The sequence below is a fragment of the Saimiri boliviensis genome, chromosome 6 (assembly GCF_048565385.1).
Source record: "Saimiri boliviensis isolate mSaiBol1 chromosome 6, mSaiBol1.pri, whole genome shotgun sequence".
NCBI lineage: Eukaryota > Metazoa > Chordata > Mammalia > Primates > Cebidae > Saimiri > Saimiri boliviensis.
Window position 1 is genome coordinate 60,646,031 of NC_133454.1, and position 23,782 is coordinate 60,669,812.

At 50.2% G+C, this 23,782-nt stretch overlaps 1 protein-coding gene across 5 annotated transcripts in view; it reads left to right on the forward strand.

Moving 5' to 3' along the window:
* The window catches only part of PKNOX2 (PBX/knotted 1 homeobox 2), a 269,623-nt gene that overhangs the window by 165,103 nt on the left and 80,738 nt on the right, over positions 1-23,782 (forward strand). For 3 of the 5 annotated variants that reach the window (XM_039470683.2, XM_039470684.2, XM_039470680.2), the window contains exons 3-4: positions 2,033-2,140; positions 21,483-21,591. In XM_039470683.2, coding sequence (XP_039326617.1) covers positions 21,508-21,591 — 84 coding nt within the window. In that variant the 5' untranslated portion in view covers positions 2,033-2,140; positions 21,483-21,507. The remainder of the gene's footprint in view (positions 1-2,032; positions 2,141-21,482; positions 21,592-23,782) is intronic. The other 2 variants (XM_074400798.1, XM_039470682.2) reach the window with 2 other exon arrangements.

Sequence of the window (23,782 nt, forward strand, 5' to 3'; positions counted from 1 at the left end):
GGGAAGTTGTGGACCGGTTTGGAGAATGGCAGGTGTTGTGAGTGGGTGGAGAGTGGAGAGCCTCCGGTGCAGGGTGGAAGATAAGTCTAGAAAGGCAGTCGGGCCAGCTGCTTTCCACACAATGAGCAGATGTGCATTGAGGGCCTTCTCTGAACAGGAAGTCATTGAACTTCTGGAGGAGGTGGTGACACAGCTGTAAGCCCGTCACAGGTGCGAGGCACTCACGGCTCTGTCAGCAGTGCCTGGCATGAACGAGACCTTGAAGAGTGTGGATGAAGTCGCCCGTCCCTGTATTCTGCCTGGAAGCATCAGGGCAGGAGTGCACTCTGGGGCTGATGGTGGGAAGGAGGGGTATGGTGGTGGGGAGAAGGGCTCTCTGTAGCTTGTGCCGCTGGGAATGGAAAGGAGGAAGGATATCTGCAGCCCTGACTGGAAGGGAATGAGACATGGGAGAGTGATGGAGGACTGAAAAGGAGATGAGGCTTGGAGGAGAAGTATCTCCCAGGTTTGCTGCAGAGGTGGCCACAGAACTAGGGTCGGTCACAGAGTTCACAGACAAGCTCACATGGAGAAGAAGCCTGGTGCGGGGAACGAGCTAGCAGAAACTGGACCATGATGATGCCTCTGAGCTGGTCCTGATCTCTTGGGCTCTTCCAGGGGCTGCCCAGGGCAGGCAATGGCTGGTATCCCTTAGTTCCTCTTGGGAGGAGCCTAGAGTGCAAAGAAGGGAGGGGTTTTCTTTCAATTCAGAGAGCTTTTGTTAATGGCAATTCACAAACCACCCTGCCTGTCCTTGCTTCCTTCAGCTCATCCCACCTCCCAGCACACCCAGCTTCCTCTCCCCTGCCACCAGGAATTCAAACCTCCCTCGGGATCTCAGATGCTGTCTGTCTGCTACCCACACCTCCTAGCGGTGTGTGTGTGCACGCGCGTACACACACACACACACGCACACACACCCCAGAAGGGAGGTAAGAAAGCCTAGTTGTTCAGGCAAATGTCTACATTTCCATCACCCTGCCGCCACACCACTACCCCTTGCAGCTCCCGACCTGGGCCACTGTTTAGCTCCTCCTGTTGTCATGTCACCAGTTAATTACATTCTTTACTGAGGTGCAAATGTGTTTTTACAGGGAAAGTAAGATGGTGTTAACTAGGAAGGAACTGCTAATGTTAAAGATGCATTCACCTCTGGTGTAGGGCTAGCCCTCCTGGCCAGTGGTGCTCCCCGATGCTGCCCTGAAAGTACAGCCCAGGCCTCAAAGCAGCCCCCGCTCCCCTGGCCCTGCCATCCTGGCTCCAACCACAGCCTCACTGAAGTCCAATTAGCAACTCATTTACAAGGAGAAATTGATGGGTCGGTTTGAGAAGTGTCCAGCTAGACACCCAGCTTCCATTCACCAACACCATGGTCCATTCAAATATTGAGAAACAAAATTAACTTGCCTTAATCTAAAAAGAAAAATAAGTTGTGCAGCCAAAGCCACCTTGAGGCCACACGTTGTCCTTTACTGCTAAGTGCTGCTTTGGGGTCACTCCCCACCGAATCTTCCTCCCTGCTGCCCTGGACCCCTCACTGCATTAGTGCCTCTCCAGACCCCAGCTGAAGCTTGCTATCACTTGGATCTGCAACTTGTGTGCATGCCTGACAAATCTATCACTGTCACCCCTTCCTCCGAGTTTGCCTACAGCCTTAAAACAAGATGTCAGCTGTGGTCTTCCCAGCACGGCAGAAATCACTCACAGGCACCTGCCCACACTTGCGGGGGAGGGCCTTGGTCACACCTGGTGTCAGGAAGCCAGATGGACAACAATAGGGCACATTCAACAGTGACCAGGGCTTGACTACAGTGGCTCTGTGGGCCTCAGCGACCACATTGGGAAAGAGTTGAATGGCAAATACAGGAAAAATGGCTGCAAGGGAAATAACAGAACAGAGCATATCCTGAGCGGCCCGGAGAGGGAAGAACAGAGCCCAGGCTGCCCCTGCACCTCTTGCCTTCCTGCTGAAGGCTCCCTACATTTTTTGCAGGTGCTTTGGCTCTAGAGGACAGGAAGAAATTCTGGCCCAGCTGGAAGTAGGAAGAGGGGAGTGAGTCTCCTGAGGACCATCTCAGAGGCCGCCGGGATCACCCGAACAGTAAGAAATGCTCTTCTGTCCCTTAACATAAATTTAAATCCCCCAGGCGGATTATCTTTTCTTCTGAAATCAGTTCAGAACATGAGCTGACACTTACATGAACAACCTTAGAAAGCAAATCATTGTATGATTATTCTCATGTCTTTATGCTATCGCCTTAGCTCCTTGAGGACAAGGGCTGGGCCTTTTATTCCTGTCTCTTTTCATCTACGTATTCCATGAACAATAAATGGTTGTTGATACCGATGGGTAGGGCCTTGCGTAGTATCATGATGATGATCACGTTTGTACCACCCTCTGGAGCAAACACTATCACCTATGAATGACCTGGCTGGGGGTGGGGGGGTCTTAAACATGCAGTTCCAGGACCCCAGAGCCAGAACTTCTGATGCACTAAATCAGGATTAGGACCCAGGAACCTGCATTCTTTTTGATGTATATGCAGGAAACTGCATCCCAGGTGTTTCTGGTGAACTCTGAAAAAACAGTTCTTTTGAATGTATAAAGCATTTTAAATAGAGAAACTCATTTAATCCTCTTATCAGATAGGTTTTTTTTTTTAATCCCCTTAAGTAACTTCATGATCTCACAATATAGGCAGGGACTTAGAAATCTAGTTATCCAAAATGACCCTTTTCTCTTTCCAGTATGCCATGATAAGGGCTGGATCTGTTATGGTGAGATTGGGCCCCAACTCCAAAGGATCTTGCCCAGGATTTTGTAAGTTTCCCTGATGTCTCGGGGCCACCACAACCTTACGGTTCATCCGTCTCCATTTTGGTGGCAGAAGTCATTGCCAAATTCCTCACAAAGCTGGTTTTCCTGCAGAGAGGGAATGAGGAAGAGTTAACCACAAAGCTGGATGTCCTTTTGCCCAGCTCCCCAAGCAGCTAGTTAGTCTATTCAGAGGACCACATGTCTGAGGAGAGATTGGAAGCAACGCTTGTCTTTCTTCCTGTCTGGGGACTCTGTGTTCTAGGTATAACAAAGGGTGGGCAGCATGGGAGAGCTGTAGCTCCTCGAGATGGAAGCCGAGGGGAGGGCATCTATGCGGGTCAAGTCTTCACTGAGTGTGGATTGGATGACGCCTGTTTCGAGGGCAAGTTGACAGTCTTTTCAACAACATTCGGAGTCTGTGTGCACAGTGATGTCGCAGGGAGTTCACTGTAGACAGCAGCTGTGGGCAGGGCTCGAAGAAGACGGGAAGAAGGTATAAAAAGGGACAAGAGTTCTATACTCAGTGAATCCATGTGAAGTGTATTGTTGCCCAAGTTCAGTGGCTTTCTCCGGGACTGAGAATAGAACTGAGGCTCTTCCTGCTGAACTCTCCGTTAGAGTCCTAATTCTCTGCGGGCTGAGGCTGCAGATGGGAGTCCAAACAGGCCAGCCCAAGCCTGGGAGAATCGAGGTGTTCCTGCCATCACCTGCATGGTAGAATATGGGGAACAGGGTTGACGGACTGCTAATCCTGCTGTGAATTATGTCTTCCTGTAGAACGGAAGGCTTCCATGGATGGGATAGAGGCAACCTCAGATACCACCCCTGATCTTTGCCCTCTCACTCCCGAGACACACACACACGCACACACACACACTCTCTCTCTTTCTCTCTCTCTCCCTCTGGCCACTGAACCATCTTGCTAAGTGAGTGACAGTATGGTCTGTTCTAGGGACTAAACACAGTTGACACTATTGCTTGGATGGGTGCAACCGACAAGGACAATTTTTGCAGCTAATGCTGGAAGTGTGGCAATCAGAGAAGCTGCCAGCTGTCTCACTTAAATTCTTAGCTCTCTCGCTCTCTTTTTTTAAAATCGTTTTGCTTACATAATCCACCCCTTTTTATTTTCTAATTCTCTCCTTGCAAAGCTGGCACCAGAGGGGAAGGGCTGGGGTGGAGGGGGTAGCAATTACACATCGGTTTGGGGAGCATTTACATTTTGCAATTACAATTTAAAAATAAGTCTCGTTAATGATCTCCACGTGTAAATGACAAACTCCAACTGACATACATACTCTCCTGGGCCTGCCTGCCTCCCTCAAAGTCAGGGCTCAATGGAAGCAAAGGTGCCTAGGGAGACATAGGAGGAGGCTGGGGCCAGTGCTGAGGAGTGGCAAGAGCAAGTCATATGCCTTTGAGGTTGGTACAGGACAGATTTGGAGCTAAAAACTTGAAAGTCAAGAGTTCTGGACTCCAGCATCTTCTCCTCCCTATACTCACACTAGGTCCTAGCCCATATTCTTCTGAGCCTGGCACTGTAGGTACTCTGAGCTGGGAGAAAGGGAGTCCCAAATACTGATGGCCTCTGAGGTGGGGATTTTCATAGTTCTGTTGGGCAAACATAAACCCTAGTTCTCAAGAGCCAGCCAGTGTACCTAGGTAGTCATGGATTGGGTAAAGGAGCTGATTCCATACTCATGGTTCAGGAAGGGAATAGCATTTGCTGTATTCCCGTTTAGGAGAGATATTTCTCCTCTTCTCAGCTGGTGAACACATAGTTATTGGAGCCCTCTGGTTCCTTGAGGAAGCTTAGGCTTTGGAACCAGACCAACCTAGACTCCAATTCTAGCTCTGCCATTTGCTGGCTGTGGAATTTGGGGCAAGTTATATAACTTAAGTTTTCTTTCTTTCTTCTCTCTCTCTCTTTTTTTTTTTTTTTTTTTTTTGAGATAGAGTCTCACTCTGTCACCTAGGCTGGAGCACAGTGGCAGTCTCAGTTCACTGTAACCTTCACCTCCCAGGCTCAAGTGATCCTCCTGCCTCAGCCTCCTGGGTAGCTGGGACAACAGCTGTGCACCTCCATGCTGCACTGATTTTTCTATTTTTTTTTTTTTTAATAGAAGTGGTGTTTTGCCATGTTCTCCAGCCTGATCCAAGTGGTCTGCCTGCCTTAGCCTCCCAAAGTGCTGGGATTACAGGCATGAGCCACTGCGTCAGGACAGTTAAGTTTTCTTACCATCGTTGTCTTTCTGTAACTGTGGTCATCATAATTACCCCATGGGGCTTCTGTGTGAATTAAATGAGAGAATGCACAAGAAGGCACCTCACACAATGTCTGGTGCATCAGAAATGCTCAGAAAATGCCAGTTCCTATGCAAGCCCCTCCCCAAAGCGCCCCCTTCTACCAATATTAAAACAGCTTCTTTCCCACCACCATGGACACTAGGGAAGGGTGATGCGGCCTGATTTGTCCAGGCCTCCCCTGAAAGCCAAGCCATTTGCATTCTGAGCAGCTCCTGAATGGGCCCCCTCCGAACTCCCTGTAGGATTCTCTGCAGGCCACATGGTTTCAGGCTCCCAGTTCAGCCTTCAGCTTATCTGCTGTTTCCTGACTCTGTCTGTTCACAAGCCCAGTTCTGCCTTTTCTGGACATCATAATTCAACCACATGACCTTTTATTGGCCACTGCTCCTCTCTGGGCCTCGAATGTATTCCTCCTCTGTGAATGGGGAGGAGGACTAGAGGCTGTCTGAGGAGTCTTTCAGCCCTGACGTCCTGTAGTCCTTGAATCCTCATTCTCCTCTCTGCTTCCCTCCACTTGTGTAGAAAGCTGTTCATCTCTTGCACAGCTTCATCCAGGCCAGGCTTTGGACTGAGCACTTATAATCAAGAACTTAGAGTAGTTACTTGAAATTTGCACAAAATAATTCTTATCTACTGCAAAAGATGTATTAATTTTTAAAAATTAGCCAGACATGGTGATGCACACCTGTAGTTCCAGCTGCTCAGGAGGCTGAGGCGGGAGACTGCTTGAGGCCAGGAGGTCAAGGCTGCGGTGAGCTATGATTGCTCCATTGTACTCCAGCCTGGATGACAAAGGGAAACCCCTGTCTCTAAGAAACAGACAAGCAAGCAAATAAGAGGGGATACATCTTACAAAGGAAAGAGGTCCCAAGCAGCCCAGATGGCCCAGGGCAGAGGACACAGAAGGGGGTACATGGTCAGGGAACTCCTTGAAGGTAGGGTCTACATCTTATTGGTTTTACTGTTCATTATAATACAATTAAATATTATGTTTTAAATATTGTTCTAAAAACTTGCTTGTTTAACATAAGTTACATGATTGACAGCTTTCTGGGTCAAAACAAATAGATCTATTCCATTACTTTCAACTGCTGCATATAGATGTATAATTATTTATTTATTGTAGTTATTTCTTAAATTAGAAGTAAACTATGTGTGAGAGGAAAAAGCAAACAATGTAAAAGATATAAAATAAAAATTCTCCCTTCCTACCCCCACCTCTACCCACAAGGCTTGTGATCCAAAGTCAACCACAGCTAACAGCTTCTGGCTTTAGCTATTTGCTGGCCAACATTTATTACATTAGATAATATGCTTAAGTCCTTTGTTCTTGCTTTATCTATTTATCCATTAACTCTCTGTTACCGAAAGTTGAGGAAATTAGCCCAAATCTTCCCCTTCACCTTCCAATTTGTATTAGTTTGATTTATCAAACTACATTTGGTAATATCTATTTTTAGTTCATAGCATTATATACTATGTAACATATATACACCATATATAGTATATGCTATATATTCATATAAGTATAAATCTTCTAAATCTTAATAATGTAAAATAATAATAATATACTGAATAACACATACCATATAGCATTACATATACTCTAGAGATTATGTGTTTTATAGAGTGTAGCACTACATATTATATATAATACTAAATAATATAGAATGTATACTCTAGAGCAGGCATCCCTAAACTACGGCCCGCGGGCCACATGCAGCCCCCTGAGGCCATTTATCCAGCCCCCTGCCGCACTTCAGGAAGGGGCACCTCTTTCATTGGTGGTCAGTGAGAGGAACACAGTATGTGGCGGCCCTCCAACGGTCTGAGGGACAGTGAACTGGCCCCCTGTGTAAAAAGTTTGGGGACGCCTGCAATATAGTATATTCTATATAAAATATAGTATATAGCATTATGTAGTATATATAATACGGTATACTACATGATATATAGCATATAGTACTATACACTATATTATATTGTATATATAATTTGGTATATATTATAATATATAGTTTTTTAAATCACATATAATAGTGATTATAATGTATATTATAATAAATATTATATTTGCTATAATATTTATAATATTTTTATATATTACATGTTATATATATTGAACATTATTATATTAAATATTATATTTACTATAATATTTATATTTTTATGTATTACATGTTATATATGTTATATATTATATATTACATGTTATATATATTATATATATGTATAACATGTTTTATATATAAAACATGTAATATATAAAAATTACATATAATTTCTATATATTATATATATTTAATATACATATTATATAGTATATTTATATATTGCATATGTATTATATATAGTATATATAATATTTATATATTACATGTTATATAATGTATATTATAATAAATATATTTGTATATTTATAATATATATTTATTATAATATTCATTATATAACATGTAATATATATAAATATTGTTATATATACTATTACTATTATACTATACTACATGCTATTATATATAGTATAGTATATATATAAAATAGTATGTAGTATGTTATGTGCTGTGTTCTATAATACATATGTATGCTATGTACTATAGTATATAATTGTATATTATGTAATATATAGGATATAGTATGCCATATACTGTTATACTGTATATAATATACTATATACTATATATAGATTTCTATATTATATTTTGCATAATAATAAATTATCTGTTATTTTACATTGTTAAGATTTAAAAGATTTATACTCTGTTACATGGCTGTAGTTTACCTCTGCTTTCTATAGGTGCTTATAAGATGGAAATCTGTTTAAAAGTATTAAAACCACCATGGGCATGGCAATGTTATTCAACCGCAGAACTAAGCAGTGTGAGTGGCCCGTTGAAGGGGCGTCTCAACGTGGCTGCTGCGGAAGGACCTTCTGAGCCTCGTGGTGCCATGACCGGCGCCCTGAGCAGCTGCTCTTTCTTGTTCAGTGTTCGCCTCGCCTTCGGATTTCTTCCTTTGCTGTACTACAACCTCTAGTTATTTTTTTATATCAACAAGTGGGAAATAAACTCTGAGTTCTCACATGTCCAACACAGGCTTTGTCTTCACACTTGATTGATGATCTGACTGCGCTCAGAATCCCAGGTTCAAAACCTTTTTCTCCTAGAACTTGACGACATGGCTGCACTGTCTCATTTCCAGTCTTGCAGTGAGGATCCATGGGAACGCATGCTTCTCTCTTCCCTTCCCATTAAAGTTCTGATTTCAGCACCGTGTGTTGCGGCTTGAGGTTTGCTTTGTGTTCTCCTTTCTTAGCACTGGAATCTTTTCAGTCTGAAGTCACCTGTCTGCTTCGGCACAGGGAAATCTCCATTTTGCTACGTCTTTTTTCTTTTCCTTCGTCATCTCTGTTTTCTCCTTCTGGGACATCCACTGCCCCGCATGGTGCCAGGCAGAGAATAGGTGCTCGGTCAATGAGGCCTGGATTTGCTACCTGGGACCTGGGTTCTAATTAGGACCCTGTCTCCAACTTGCTGCATGGACTTGTTCGCCTGGGGAAGGCGTCAGACCTCATGACAACTCAGGACTCTCCCACCTCTGTTGGTCATCAAGGCACTCACCTAGTGCCTTGAGTTCCCACTGCTTCTGGAATTGGGGAAGAAGCGTTGATTTCCTGAGGAGTGAAGAAAAGGCTGAGGTTGGGTTCCAGGGCAGCTGCAGTAGCCCGCTTCCTGCTGTGAGTGGCTCCTTTGGACCCTCCATCTCCCCAGCATCTGCTCTCTGTCCCCCTTGGGAAGCTCTCTGCCTGACCTTCCCATCATTCTGAAATGGGCTTCCTCACCTCCCTGTCTTCCTCTGCCCATCTCCCCTACTCCCCACACTTCCCCAGCTCACATGCACACACAGCTTCTGCCAGTGAAATCATCCCTGACCTCGGCAAGTGCCGCATTAAGTGATATCTTTTTCTCATGCTTATGAACTGCAGGACAAAGAGATAGCAGACTGCTCTTCCCAGCCACAAAGCACAGGCTCTCACCAGAGACAGCCAGGCCCTAAACAGAGAAGAGAGCTCTGAGGGGGCTACAGACAGCAGGGACCTCCCCCTGCCCCAGAGAAACTGGTGTCCTTGGGGAGTCATTTTAGAGGAGGATCCCCGTTTACTTCTCTTTCCCAATCCGAAGACTGGCTCTGGGAGCAGGCATCTTACAGGCACCACCCTGCCTGCTCTGGTCAACCTGCTCTGGACAGAACCTCCTGATCTGGAAGTGGAGACACTTTGTTCTTTTTCTCTGGACAGGCTTGACCCTGGAAGATCCAGACTAACAAATGCTCAGATCCCAGAAGATGAGTAACCGTTCTAAGCATCCTAATTGGTCCCTGAGGGCCAGAGTCCACCGTGCAAAACTGCCTTCTTCTCCTCTTCTTCCATCCCCTGGTCCTTGCCCTGGCATTAGAGATGGGGTCCATCTCACTGGAGAAAAAAGAGGGCACAGTGAAGGGACAGTCTTGAACTTCCAGACTGCAAAGATTCTGTGCTAAAGGCAGGATTCTTTCTTTCCTCCCACACCGTAATGATAGGAAATAGGTTGCATTGCAAAAGGCAGAATTAAGCTTCAATGCAGGTTATAATTTTCAGACCCGTTCCTAGTATTCAAAGACTCTGCTGCTAATATGAAACACTCCTCCTCTCTGTCTGAGAGCAGCTAAAAGGGCCAGCACATGACTAAAGTTTTCCCTCTTAGGAGCCAGAGAACCACAGCCCCCTTTCCAAGGCTAGAGGTTGAAGGACCTGGCAGAGAACAGCCTGAGCCAGTGTGAGGTAGAACACAGCTCCGTCCTTGCACTTCTGTTTAATAGCTGCCTGCCTCGGAGGCTATGGGTAATAACCCTCCTGCTGGCTCACTGCTGCCCATTCAGACTGCTGCCTAGAATCTCTCTGGGCTGAAAGAGGAGGAAAAGACTCTGAAGTGAACAGGAAGGGGCTTTTTTGGCAAGAGGATAAATCTTGGACTCAGAGAGATGTGACAAGAGAGGGGATGCCCCAACTTGAAAAAACTAATAGTGCTCCACTGGACAGGCTTTCCCAAGATAGACCCAGCTGCCTCTTAGCTTGTGTGTTATGGATGGATTTCATTCCAAAACAGGGACTTCTTTAAGCGGTGGGTGGTCTCTGGAAAGCCATGGGTATGTGGGGAAAGAAGGCAAAGTGGAGATGGTCACAGAGAGCCGGCTGCCTATACGCTCCCGTCCACCCCCTTTCACTCTTCCTGGGCCCCAGCAGGGTCCCTCAGTCCAGACAGAGTCACTGACCAAATCCCAGTCAATATGATTCAGAGCCCTGGTTCCACGGTCGCCAAGAGCAGGGTGAAGGATAGGCAGCCTGGCTTTCATAGGTACCCCTTGTGTTCCTGGAGTTCTGCTCCCAGACAGCTACAACACATGATCAGATTCCAATTATACGTTGCCTTTGAGATGCAGTCTTCAGCCATATATTTCTATCATTTTGTGTTCTTTAATTTTGTTCCTCCTCCTAATTGAACACACAGTCCAGTGAGTCCACGATGAAGACTCAAGATTTGCCGCCTTCAACTCGCTTGACGTTTTCCATCTTTGTCTCGCTGGTATCAGCACTTTCATTTTCCCATCTCCCGCTAATTTTTATAAAACAATAAGAGCAAAATGCAATGAAATATTTAAGAAAATGTGTACACACACTGCTGTCGCAGGACGACAGGGCTGATGGAAGGAACTTCCCCACCGTGGGAAGGCACAGCGCGTGTGTTTGTTAACTGATGTGCAAAAGCCCAGGCTCGTCAAGACAGAAGACATTTAATGGTGTATAACCTGATGCTTGGAAAATCAGGGCATGTGCAAGTAAAAGGGCAGCCAGTATTGGAGGGCCCAACTCTCAACTGGCAACTTGGTTTTAGAATCAGCCTCGCCTTTTCGGCACTTTTCCAACTTCAAGGAGTCTCAGTCCTTTCCTGCTGCCTCCCACCTTCACCCTGAGACTTCTGGTTAACCCTGCAGACTCTGGGATCAGGCGGTGTGTAACATCTGGAAACTTCCTCAGAGCCCCAGTTTGCTCATCCTCGAATGGGAACAACCGTAATGCCGTCACCATCTGGTTAAGAAAAAGAGACCAGGTGATCCGTATCTGCTGTTAGCATCATGCCTGGGGCAGAGGGGGGTTCAATGGGTAGCAGCTGTTATTAATTCTATATTGTCATCTCACTCATGTTCAAATTGGCTCCAGGAAATCACACACTTATTCTCAGTGCTGTGTAAATGGCTGCTGGGACTTAAAGGGTTATACTTCTTGGATTGGTTTGTTTTACATTTTAAGAGTAAGCCAAAGAAATTAAACTATAGCCGTGTATATATATTGAGGCTCCATAAGGAGGAAGACTTTGTGGAGTCATATTGCATAGGCTGCCCCTTCTCTCCTAATGAACATGCAAGGCACAGCCATGATCTTGTCTGCTGGGGGAAAAGGGGCCAGTGGGCAAGAGGGACGTGGGGTGAGGAGCAGATTTTCCGTAACACAGAACACGCATGGTTGTCGTTCCCCCACGATTTCCCACATGTTGTCCTGGGGTGGAAACGGAAGGAAGGCTTCATGGAACAGGAGGGTTTGGAGCCAGGTGTTGATGAAGGGAAGGGCATGGCTGTGAAATACAGAACATCTTGCTGGTGAACAAGAAACACAGCAAAAGGCACGAGAGCATCTTAGGTTGGGGGCAATGGAAGGTGTGTCTGCTGGGGTGTGTCTGCGTGGCCGTGTCACTTCCTCTCGCATCACGGCTGTCACCTTCCCTTCCCCAGGGCTGCCTTTCCTGCAGCTCAGCAACAAGAGCCGGTGTACCTGCCCTCCTTCCAAGAGAGTGGTGAGGACCCAGGGTGGGGAAGCCTTTCCTCCTCCAGCTGATCCTATTGCCGTGGGCTCTGCTTAGAGCTCCCATCCTGTTTCTTGTGAGCTCTGCCTGGACCACCACAAAGGCGCAGGAAGGGCACGCATTGACTGGGTGTGGGAGTCTCAGGAATGAGCGGATTTTCAATGAGAAGTGGAACCCACAGAGCCACTTGCTTCCACAGCCCTGACTCTTGACCTTTTTCTTTCTTTTTTTTTTTTTTTCTGAAGACAAGTTTTAAAAATTGGAACGAGGTGTCATCTAGCCAGATACAGTACAGTCCTCAGAGAGAAAAGGGGCCTGGCTGACCCTCTTAGCTCTTTGTCTCCAGGAGAATCTGAGGTTGCACCAGAGGTGGAATGCACAGGTCTCAGGGTCCCTCACCTCCGTGCCCTTCTTTCCCCACCAGCTCCCACTCAGCCGGCCCTGCCCACACCTTACAGGGTCCCCTAGCCCTGCTTTCCTTCTCCCCCCAGCTCCCAGGGGGTGTCAGGGCCCTCCTGACTGCCTCAGAGGAGAGAGGCTTACCAAAGGAAGGGAGCCCGGGAGAGCCGCCGGAGGTGGCTCCTCGCTCTTCCACCTGGGATCCCAGCTCTGGAGCGGTTTGTCTGTCTCTGCTGAGTTGTGGGTCTCAGGGGCCCGGCCCGTGTTGTTTTCTCAGCTTGGTTCCTGAGCAGCGGCTGCTGTCAGCTCTTGACAAATAAACCTGGGAATCAGGTTTGGCGAGGGGGACTTCAGTGCCTAGTTCATTTTTAGATATGTTTCTCTCTGCGTGTGTGCTGATGAGAGAGCACATGATAGTGTCTCTCGGGGAGGGGGGGCCGGGGCTCCCAGGTGCCCTGACAATCCACCCTACCCACCACCGAGGAGGACCTGGAGGGCTCTCTGCTGTCTGATCCCTGGAGTTGCCTGCATGTTGAAAAAGAAAAAAGAAAAAGAATTGAATAAAAGGCCTCAAGCTCTCTCCTTTCCCTGGGCCTCCCCACCTCTCCCACTCTGTTTGGCTAGAGATGAAGGGGGCTGGAGAAGAAGAAAAAGGGCAGAATCCCCTCTCTAGGTTAGACAATTCCAAGGGGGCCACAGGCTAGGGGAGAGTGTTGACTCAGACCACCCCAGGGCAGCAGCTGTGGCTTCCCTCCTGCCTCCATTCCTGGGGGTGAACGGTAGGAGGAGGGTCTCATGGAATGAGAGACGTAGTCTAAATTGAGCATCACTGCAAAAGCAGGACCCAGGTGTGGTGAGTGTGAAGTCTGAGGACACATTAGCGATGGCCCTTTGGGGCAGAACAGCACCCACTTTTCAGCAGATGGGACCCACTGCAGGTCATTGCCGCCATCCCCCTGCCTCCAGGTGGGAGAAGGTGCCTACCACCTCTTCGAGCAGAATGCAAAGCCTGTGCTCCCCCTTCCAGCCGGCATGCCTTTTTATTTTTTTTTTCTGTTTTTTGTTTTATTTTGTTTAAAGGAACCAAAGGGGGAAAATTTGCCAAGTTGTAAAGTGCTTAAAGAGGAGATGAGAATCTTCATCAAAATGCTAAAAGCTGGAGGGGAGAGTAATGTGAGAACTCTTGCCTGCTATTTATGGGATTGATTCTCAGATCAAGAAGAAGCAAGCAGTTGGATGAAAGGAATTATTGTTAAGCTCCTCAGTAGGAAGATCTAATGGACAATTGCCGCTATCAGGGGGAATTAAATTGCTGTTTCAGTTTGTAAAATATATCAGCGGCTTTTTGAAGCCAGAAAAGGTGTGACAGTGAGACAGGGAGGGAAGTGGGGCTCCAGCACTCTGGTTCCTGGTGTGGAGAGGCAGGAGAAAGACCAGGAAGAGGGCGTGGGAGCAGGCGGGGGTCGCTCCTCTAACTCCCCTGCCGCATGTTGTGAAGCCCAGTTAAAAAATAGCTGAACTGGGGAGTCAAGGAGGAGAGGCTGCAGCCCTGGAACTCTGGCTCCTGTGTGAATCAGAGCAGCATGGCCATCAGCAAAGGGCAAGACGGTCGGGCTCCTCTCTGGGAAACCCAGTCGGACTGGAGTTTAAGGAAGGCAAGTCCTGTCCACGGAAGAGGGAGTGGCTGAGGAGGGTGATGGACCTGGTGCTCGGTCCCATCCCCAAACACTGCTTTGTCATGCTGCCTGTGTGTCCACTAATCCTTCCCATAGTGAATCGTGGACACAGAGGGACCCAGGGTGGAAAACAGCACCCGCTCCTGCAGCGTGGGGCTGTAATGTAAGCTTCTGCTCATCTCCAGTCTGGGGTCAGTGAGTCCATAAGTGATCTGTTGGCCCGGCCACATTGGGGACATATTGTCACTCTGAATAAAGAACAAACAGTAAAATGGTCTTGGGGGTGGAGAAGGGAGAGGAGGTCGAGGCCCTTGGAAGTAGGACCACAGGCCATTCAGGGGAGGCCACCATCCTTGGGATGGAAACAGGGGGTTGGGTAGGAAGGGTCTCTGGTTTCCCTGGTCTCACTGAAGGCCCTTACCTTTTCCAAAGCGCACTTGCTCCATGTGGCATTTAAGGGCTGAAGGAGGATTGATAGAGAGAGATTTGCACATCTCTCAGGGAGTCAGAAGCAGGGAGTCCTAGCCAAAGCTCACGCTGGCTTCCGCTCTGTTCCCACTCTGTCCCCTGGGCACCAGCATCGTGATATTAGGGCATGACCTGGCACCACCTCCCAAGTTCGCTTCCCAGAAAGGTGGCAAATGACAATTAGTACAGAGAGCTATGGGTGGCCAAAGTGTCTGGTTGTCTTGGTTGTTGTCTCTGCCTCCCCACTGAGTGTTCCCAGGAGGATCTGCAGGGGCAGTAGGGAAGCAGGTGTTCTGGCTGTGACATTCTGCAAGGATGCCGGGTGCAGTGCGCCCTGAGACCTGGGTCATTGTGGAGTCACAGCTTATTTTTGACCTCTTAGCCGGCCTTCAGGACACAGAGTGAACAAGGGTGTCAGACACGAGTGCAAATCCCACTCACTTCCTCTCCACCTGTTTCTCCTTCAGTAACATAGATACAACTTCCCTCCCTGGCTCCCAGGCCCCACTCCGAGCCTGACCACATCAGACTGGGGGATCTCCATTTACCCCCATCAGCCCAGGATCAGAAAGACAGGCAGCAAGCAGCACCCACTCAGCCCCACATTCCTTCTGCCTGAATCCTTAGGGTCCCCAGCTTCCTCTCAGCACCCACAGCCCCTGGAGTGAAGAGGCAGGCGAGGGTGCTTGCTGTGTTGTAAGGGGGAGCAGCCTCTGAGGAGCTTACCCCTCTTCCCAAATTCCTTATTCCTCCAGGAGCATCCACTTCTCCCCCTTTTTGAAACATTTCAACCCGACAACTGATTTAGAGGTGACAGAGCCCTGCTCACATGGCCAAGCTTCCCAGCCCCCGGTGCATCCTCTCTCTCCCTTCTGTCCTCCTCTGCCACCACAAATTGACCTCATCCTTGACACTACTCTGTTCTCGGTGCCAACTCCAACCACCAAGCCTCAGGGACCACCGAGCTCCGGCAGACACCCTGCCTCCGGCTTGTCACTTCTACCATTATGGGCTTTGCAGAGAGACCTGGTGCGTGTGTGTGTTTCTGTGTGTGTGCTCGCGTGCACCCACACGCCTGCGCTTCTTTAGATAAATCCACAGAGTCACATGAAATCAGTGACAGGCTGACACCGTTATTTCAAGATTCATCGCTGTGAGCTGCCAGCAGAGGAGACCTAGCCAACTCCATTCCACCAGCAACACTTTTTTTTCCAGGCATAATTTATAGCACTGGGGTGAATTTGTTTCCAAAAGATGAATATCACACTATCAGCAACAGCTGCCTCTCATTTTTATTTGTTTTTAAATTTGACTCAAAGTCCAATTCTCCATACACATCCCAGGCTGCAAATCCTAAGGCGACTGATTACATGATTTAGTAAACAGGTTATATTATATAATGCAATTAAAACGGGGCCCTGCGACGCCACCTACAGGCCACTTCTGGGAAGGGAGCTGGGCCGGAGAAGATCATTTTGGACGCGGTGTTGGTGTTGGGGCTGAGGGAAAAAGAGACGGATTGTGCCAGGGTTGAGGAGGCTGCCCCAGAGGGAGATGTTGAAGCCAGCCAGGTTACTAATGCAGCTTTTCGGTCCCTCCTGCTGAGTTCACTGTGTTATTTCAGCCTCCTGCAAATCTGTCTAGACGTCAGAACTCAGGCCTGGGCAGCTGCTCAGAGGGGACAGCTTGGGGGTGGGGTTGGAGGGGTAACCTGGGGCGTCTGGTCTGAAGGGATTGACAGCTCCTGGATCGCTGGCCTCAGAGCCCTCCTTCCTACTCTCCAACTAGATGGGAGGAAGAGAAGTCAGGCGCTGGCTGGCCTTTGGAAAGAAGCTACAATCCAATCCTTTCCGTTCCATCCAACAAGCATGAGTGCAGTGCAAATCCTGGGCAAAGGCTTCTGCAATATTCTGAGGAAATCCCTTCATTTCGCAGTCCGAGAGGGAAAGTGACTTGTACAGGCTACAGAATAAGTGGTAGAGTCCCTGGATATGGAATCCAGACTGTTTGACCCCAGGCCCAGCTCTGGAACATGATAATTGAGAGCTGAGGATAGCCCTGTGAACTCCCTCATCCAATCGCAAAGTTTACAGATGGAGAAATTGAGACCCAGAGAGGGGATGGGATTTTTGCAGGCCCTACTTGTCTCAAGGGAAGGAAAATCATGAACATATTGCTTGTGTGTGTCAGAGGACAGACAAGAAGCATTCCTAGGGAGCCCTCAGCAGTGCCTCTTCGCTACTATGGAAGGAAGAGAGGAAGGGAGAGGAAGGAAGGAAGGAAGGAAAGAGGGAGGGAGGGAGGAAGGGGGAAGGAGGGAAGGAAGGAAGCAAGAGAGGGAGGGAGGGAGGGGCAGGGAGGGAGGAAGGAGGGGAGGAAGTCAGGGGCTGGAAGGCAGGCAGACCCAGGGCCACCCTTCCCTCCATCCCTCTCTCTGAACTCCAGCACTCTTCAGATGAATGGAGCTCTAGGCCTCAAGGATTCCAGCTTCTCCAAAGAGTTCTTCTAAGAGGGTAACATCACTGAAAAGCAGTTCCTGCAGAGAAGGGACTCACTTGACTGGGGCTCAGAAAGAAACTGGACCAGAGGGAGTGGGGGGAAGGGCGTGAAGGAAGAAAACAGGACTGTCAGAGTCCAGGAGGGTGGGAGTGTCCCCTCCCCCTTGTCCTTGTGCCAGCCATGGTCCCAGCCTCCAGTTTGGGGCAGGTGGCTGGGACAGTGAGGGGCCAAGTGAGCTGGCCCTGCTTCCCCTCTCCCCCCTCAATTTGTCTCAGCTAGGGTCAGGGGCCAGGAACAAATGCTGTCAGGCCAGCTGGCCAGAAAGCTCCCAATTAGACTTTGTGTCTCATCCTTAAGGCCCTGAGCCCCCAACCCCGGCACCCCGGCCCAATTACTGCCCAGCAGCATTAACCCCTTGGTGCCCCAGGCCGTTAATGGAATGTTAATTGGTCTAATGGGTTTCATGTCAACAAGTCCTAATGAGCTCCTTCCTAATGAGCTTGGTATTTTTTTCTGAGTCTGTTTGTCAACACACTGAATTTGGGGCACCTGACTTCGGGCCTGGTGGTGCAGGGCTGCGGTGTTGCGGGGGCTGGGTTGAGGAGGCTGAGGGAGGTGGGTGCCCAGGACTGCCCAGCCCATTTCCTAAAGGGGTGTGCTTTCCCGACCCGCATCCACTGACCCTGCCTTGCTGGCTCCTGGGCTCTGTAAAATGGCATTTTAGCTTCTTCTGATGATATCAGAGACACAAATAATTTCTTCTTGGATATCATTGCAGAGTCGAGTGTTGCATTAGAATTTTTCCCTCCTAGATGTCATATCGCAAAGGTTTTCAGCATTGAACAAAACAAATCAAAAAGCAACCTTTCCCTGTCAGCCTGTCCACCATGGGAAATCTCTCTGTGGGAGGTGCTACTCGTCTGTCCTCCATTTGCAGTCTTGGCTGTGCTCCCTTGAGTGCCCAGGTGTCTGGTGACAAAGCACTGGGTCCTCTGGACAGGGCCAAGCAGCCTCTCCGAGTCTGAAACAAAAGCTCTGAAGCCCAGGGCTGGGTTTGCAGGGGCTCAGGCCTGCCGCTCCCCTCCCTCTCCCAAAGAAAGTGCAAACATGGCAGTCTTCCCCCAAAGGGCTGGGACCCCCTACCACCCCACCCCCACTATGGCTCAGGGAGTTCTCTCACACCCCATGCAAAGTCCCAGCCATGTCCCAGATAAGGCAAGTCAGATCCCCCAAATTCCTCTCCAGGATGGTTGCATGCGGCCCCTCGGGAACCCGGGAAGTGCATGTGTGGGTGGAGAGGTGTGAAGAAAAGAGCAGGCTTTCGGACTGGGTGCAGAGTCCTGCAGCAGCTGAGCTCCCGGACTGGGTACAGGGTCCTGCAGCAGCTGAGCTCCCGGACTGGGTGCAGGGTCCTGCAGCAGCTGAGCTCCCGGAGTGTAAAGTTGCGGAGACTTCTGTGCCTGAGCGAGCAGAGCAGGAAACTTAAGCCTCTGATGAAAAGGCCTCCTGTTCTCTTGCAGGAGAAGCCCTCACAGGGTAATGGGGCAGTGGCCTAGTGGCCTATGGTGACCCCAGGGAGGGGGAGGGGCCAGGGCCATCTGGGTCCTCAGAACATTGTTCCTGTGTCCTCTGCCGAGGCAGGTCTGGCCCTGCTCCACAGCCTGGTGGGCTCAGGACTGAACAGTCTCTTCTCGGCCTCACAGGTGGTTGTCTCTGGACGCAGACTACTCTTAACCTTCCCTCCTTACCCCCAGACAGGGCTGCCTCCTGCTGCTACTAATATTTCTAGGGACAGTGCCTCTAAAATGACCCTCCCTCCATTCACTGGACAGTGAACAAAAGAATGTGAATGGAAGGCGCCTCTCTCTGTAGTCTATGCCCTCCTCATTGAGCCTCCTTTGTTTTGCCTTCATTATGACTTTCTAATTCATGGAATGAGGTTACCAAAGACCCAAGCCCGAGGTTAAAGAGAACTAGTCACCCCTAAGAGGGGAGAAAGCCCTCCTTCCTAGAGGCGGCTCCCATCCTGACTCTGTCTCCAGGCTCCCTCTTCTGGAGGCTGCAGGCACTACAGTGCTATAGCCCTTCACTTTTTTTTCTGGCGGATGAGCATCTGTGATTGATGCTCCCAGGAAGAGATCCCGCCATCCTGACCCTTGGGCCCAACCAAAGTTACCTTCTCTGCCAGAGTGCCAGGGAAGGCTACGTTGCATAGGCTGCTGAAATATTTCTATTCCCTTTATTTTATCAGGGTTCAAAAAAGAGAAAATCCATCCACTTTAATATCTCAAAAGTCTTAATTCTGGAAGTTCCTTCTGATATCTCAAAGAGTCTACATCTCCCCGCTGCCTTTTTCCCCTCTGCAACCCTCCTCACTCTGCTCTTAGTTCTCTGGGATGCTGACCATCACCCAGACAAAGGCCCCGCTGTGAACAGAGGCTTTGGTTCCCCTGCCTGAAGAGAGAGGCTTCCCCAAGGCCCCCTCCTGTGTCCCTTTGCTAAAGGAAATCGGATCTCGGGGTCCGGCAGTGTGTGAGATGGGTGAGGCCCTGTGTGCTGTTATTGTGAAGATATCCTGGTGGTCTGTCTTCTGAAGGAGGCCAGGCAGGGACGAGCGACAGGCAGTGAGGCCAATGAGAACCAGCCTGCAGTCAGCAGTTTTAGCACTGGGGGAGCCATTCCTCCCTGTGCGTTCTCCACCCACCGCCACCTCACTTTCTTCCTTCCTACAGGACCATGACCTCCCCTCCCTAGCCACGCTCCTTGGACAGAAGACCTTGCCTCATCCATCCATCCCACCACACCCCCTTACATAGTTCTCTGCAGAGTTGGTAGTTGGTAGACATCTATCGAATGAAACGTGCATTTCCAGTGCTTTTTGCAGAAGGTCAAAGCATACTTGGTACTTTGGAGACTCAGGTCAAGTCAGAGTAGATTTTACTTCTGCTTCCTGAAAAAGAACCAAAAGAAAGACACACACACACACACACACCCACACACACACACACACGGCCCTGGAGGCCAGCACCTTTACTTGACAACAACTCCAAAGCACTCTCAAATTTCCACAGAATTCAGGTCTGTGAATATTTTGGAAGACCCTGGGAAGGGTCAGGCTGGAAGAGGATGCAGCCCTAGGTGCCTCAGGGAGAGGGGACGGAGGGTGTGAGTGCTGTGCTCACAGAGGTTTCTAGGTCAACAGTGCCCTCCACCCAGGAGAAGGACAGTCCTGCACTCCACAGAGGCTCTTAGCAACCTCCTAGCGTGCAGTGGACAGACAACCCTGTATCAGGCAACTAGCCTGTGGTTTCCAGATGTAAATACTTCAAAGCATCTACTGTAGCACAACAGCTCTCGGGTCATTCTGTTTCCTTGGGTGGCACAGCTGGCTGTGTCCACTTACAGCACCACATCCTAGTAAGTTTCATGGAGACAGCTCACCTGCTTACTGGGGATGGAAAAAAGATGGGGGTACAGTGGAGCAGACCCTGAGCTGGGAATCTGGAGGTGCTGCTTCCAACCCAGCTTCACTAACGAGTCCCACAACCCCCGCCCTCCCACTCACAAGTCGCCCTTCTACCAGCCAAAGAGTCAGGCTCTGATAGCTCTTCTGACAGCCCCACATTCCGGTGACCGTGCTGAACCAAGGCTGAGGAAGGTCCGCCCTAACAGGATGTGCAGGCACATCTGAGGCCACACCCAGGCACAAGCCCGCGCCTGGAAAAGTACCTTGAGTGGACTTGCGTGCCCTGCCTCTTTCCCTTCCCCAAGGCCTCCAAGCAGCCACCCTGGGGCTGCAGTCTGAGGAGGGGTCCAGGCCCCTAGGTCCGGGCCACCACCAGGGGGTGTGGTGAGCCCTGGGAAGGGGCGAGCTTGGCGCTTGGGGACCCTGGATCCCTGGAGCTGGCCTGAAGCCCTCCTGCCCCTGTGCCGCTGTGGCAGCTCCAGAACGCCTGGGAAACAGCGGGGCCAGGAGCACCCTTATCAGGCTGGGGCTCAGGGCCCTCCCTGGGGAAGGAGGGGTATCCAAATGGCCTCCAGTCCCCGGGTGCTGCCACCAGCCAGGCCCCCTCCCCCTTCACACCCCCTCCCCACACGCACACCAGGCCCGAGCTGATGCTGAACAAAGCGCCGCTGCGGGGGCGCCGGTTGTTTTACATATGATTTGAATATTGTTTCTTTCAAGTCAAAATAGCACAGCAAGCCCCTCCCCACCCAGGCCTCTCCCTTAGCTCTCGTTTGTTGCCCCGAAGGGCCTGCAACCCTGGCGGCATCCAGCCGGCCCAGGAGGCCCAGCGGGGGACACAGGGAGCTGCTGGGTGCCCAGGGCGGGCCTGCTGGGCGGTGTTAACGGTGCGGCCCCCTTTCTCCTGCCCACAGGTCCTCCATGTGAATCAATCCCACGATGCAACATGCCTCCCCAGCCCCCGCTCTGACGATGATGGCCACGCAGAATGTCCCGCCCCCACCCTACCAGGACAGCCCGCAGGTGAGTGCGCAGGGGCCGCCGCCTCCGCCACGGGGGAGGGCGTGTGGTGGCCTTAGAGCCCCAGCTGCAAGCTGGAATATTCCAGAGGCCGACGGGCAGAGCCAGGCCTCCCACAACCATGTCCTGGCGGCACTCTGGGCTCTTCCCCGTCAGCCTGGGGAGCGAGAGGCCTGCAAACACGGACGCCGAGGGGAGTCACCGTGATCAGACCCCAGGACCTAGGACTGGAAGCTGGAGTAGGGGTCACAGCCCTGTCCCCAACCCCACCCCACAGACAGCAGACAAGCACAGCCAAACCCCTTTGTTGTAACAGGGGCGAAATCCACAGCTGGGGAAACCCAGGTACCAGATGTGAGTGGAACCGCCCTTTGAGTGCTCGAGAAACTTCCTACTCAGAGGCTCCTGGGTGCCGGGCCCCCCATTTTCCAGTCACTTGGGCCCTTTTGCCCTCCTCTGCCTGCCTGTTAGGAGAATCTCTGTTCTCTTAAGAATTCTTCTGGGCTTCTACTTTTAAAAAGCCGAGATTCTTTCTCTACACACAGCAACCCCTTCCCTCTGGTCCCCAGCTTCCATCCCTCAGCTCAGACACAGCTGCCCCCCAAGATCTTCTGCGCCCCCACCACACCGATGGACGCTCCTGCAGCAGGCCCCTCCTCAGCAGTGTCTTCTGGTTGTCTTCCTGCTGTCAGCCCTCCTCCTCCTGGAAGCCTGCCCAGCTTGTGGGGGCTGCCCTCCTGCGTCCTTCAGACCAGCCACTTTTCATATTTGCTTCCCCCGGGTGCTCCTCTTGCCTGCCCTTGGTTCTTTGGAAACTGAGTTTTGTGTCTGTGCTTTCGCAGAAGCCTCTGTTCTCTGACCCTTCCCTTCACACTCTCCTGTCAATATGAATTTGATCATTCTTTATTGGGTAACTGTGATGTGAAATGAACCCAGATAGAATGTCGTCCACACATTCACCATGTGCAGCAGGTGCCCGCTGGGTGCTGTGGGCAGGCTACCATCTGCACGCCTCCGGCAGCCACTCTCTACCCTCCCCTGCCATCCCCAACTCACTGGCATTTTCAAACACAGCCATTCTCGTGAATCACGTGGAAGATCCGTGCAGCATGAAAAGGATCTTAAGATGCAGATGCCGGGCTTGTGCTCACTATGGCCCTGCCATCCCCAGCCTAGTGGGAGCATATAGTAGCTGCTTTATACATCATCGTCATCCCCCAGGAGTTTACCAGATGCTGTGAGGTCACTCTCTAGCATGCCCGGCATACGGAGCACCTTTGACTGCTCTGCCCTTGAAAGTCCAAAAACCCTGGTCATTCGCCAACCTCTGAACACGTGTCTATGGCCCGCCTCCCGCATATCAAATCACATTACTTGCCCAGCTCTCCCAGCCTAACCCCATCCTCAGTAAGCCCGCTGCTCATGCCAGTAGCTTCCATGAACAAACCACAGGGTTGAACTTGGCCTTTACGTGGCTCTTGTATTGGAAAGCTTCCAGGCATCCAACACTATGTCAAGTCCCTTCCCTCTGTAGTCTCAGCTCCCGAGACAAAGTTCAGAAGGAGCCTTCAACCGATGGGAACCGTTTGCCTTCCAAGAAAGAAGTGAGAGAAGATGCTAGGGGCCCGAATGGGGGCAAGATCATCCTTCCTCAATAGAAGCACACCCATCCCCAATCAGCGCAGCCAGCACAGTGGATGCCCACATATTGATTAAGTGGTGGGAGCTTGGGCTCCACGTGTTTTGTAACTAGATTCTCTCTCCAGACTTCACAGTCAGAATGGGGAACACAGATGGGGACCCTTCCTGTAATTTAGCAGGTGGTCGGTGCCAAGGCCCACACCTCCATACCCAAAGCCTCAAGGGTAACTAAGGCAAGGCTGAGAGGTCAGAGAACAGTGTTGTTGGCATGGCTGGTGCCGGCCACTTCCCTCTCATCCACCCCTCCCTGTTTTGACTGCCTGGGCAGCTGGGAGAAGTTTGGGTTTGGTGGGGATTATCAGAAGAGCTGCAGCAAGGGCCTGTGTTGAATGCTGATCCAGAAGCCTATGGATCAGCATACAGCTGGATTAATAAACCCCAGCTGCCGAGGGACGGATGGAGGTGGACTGCAGCCCTAAGGTGCTCAGTGCCCTAGAAGTCACCACCGAGCTGCTCTAGCCTTTGGGAGGAAGAAGGGAGACTCCACTTCCAT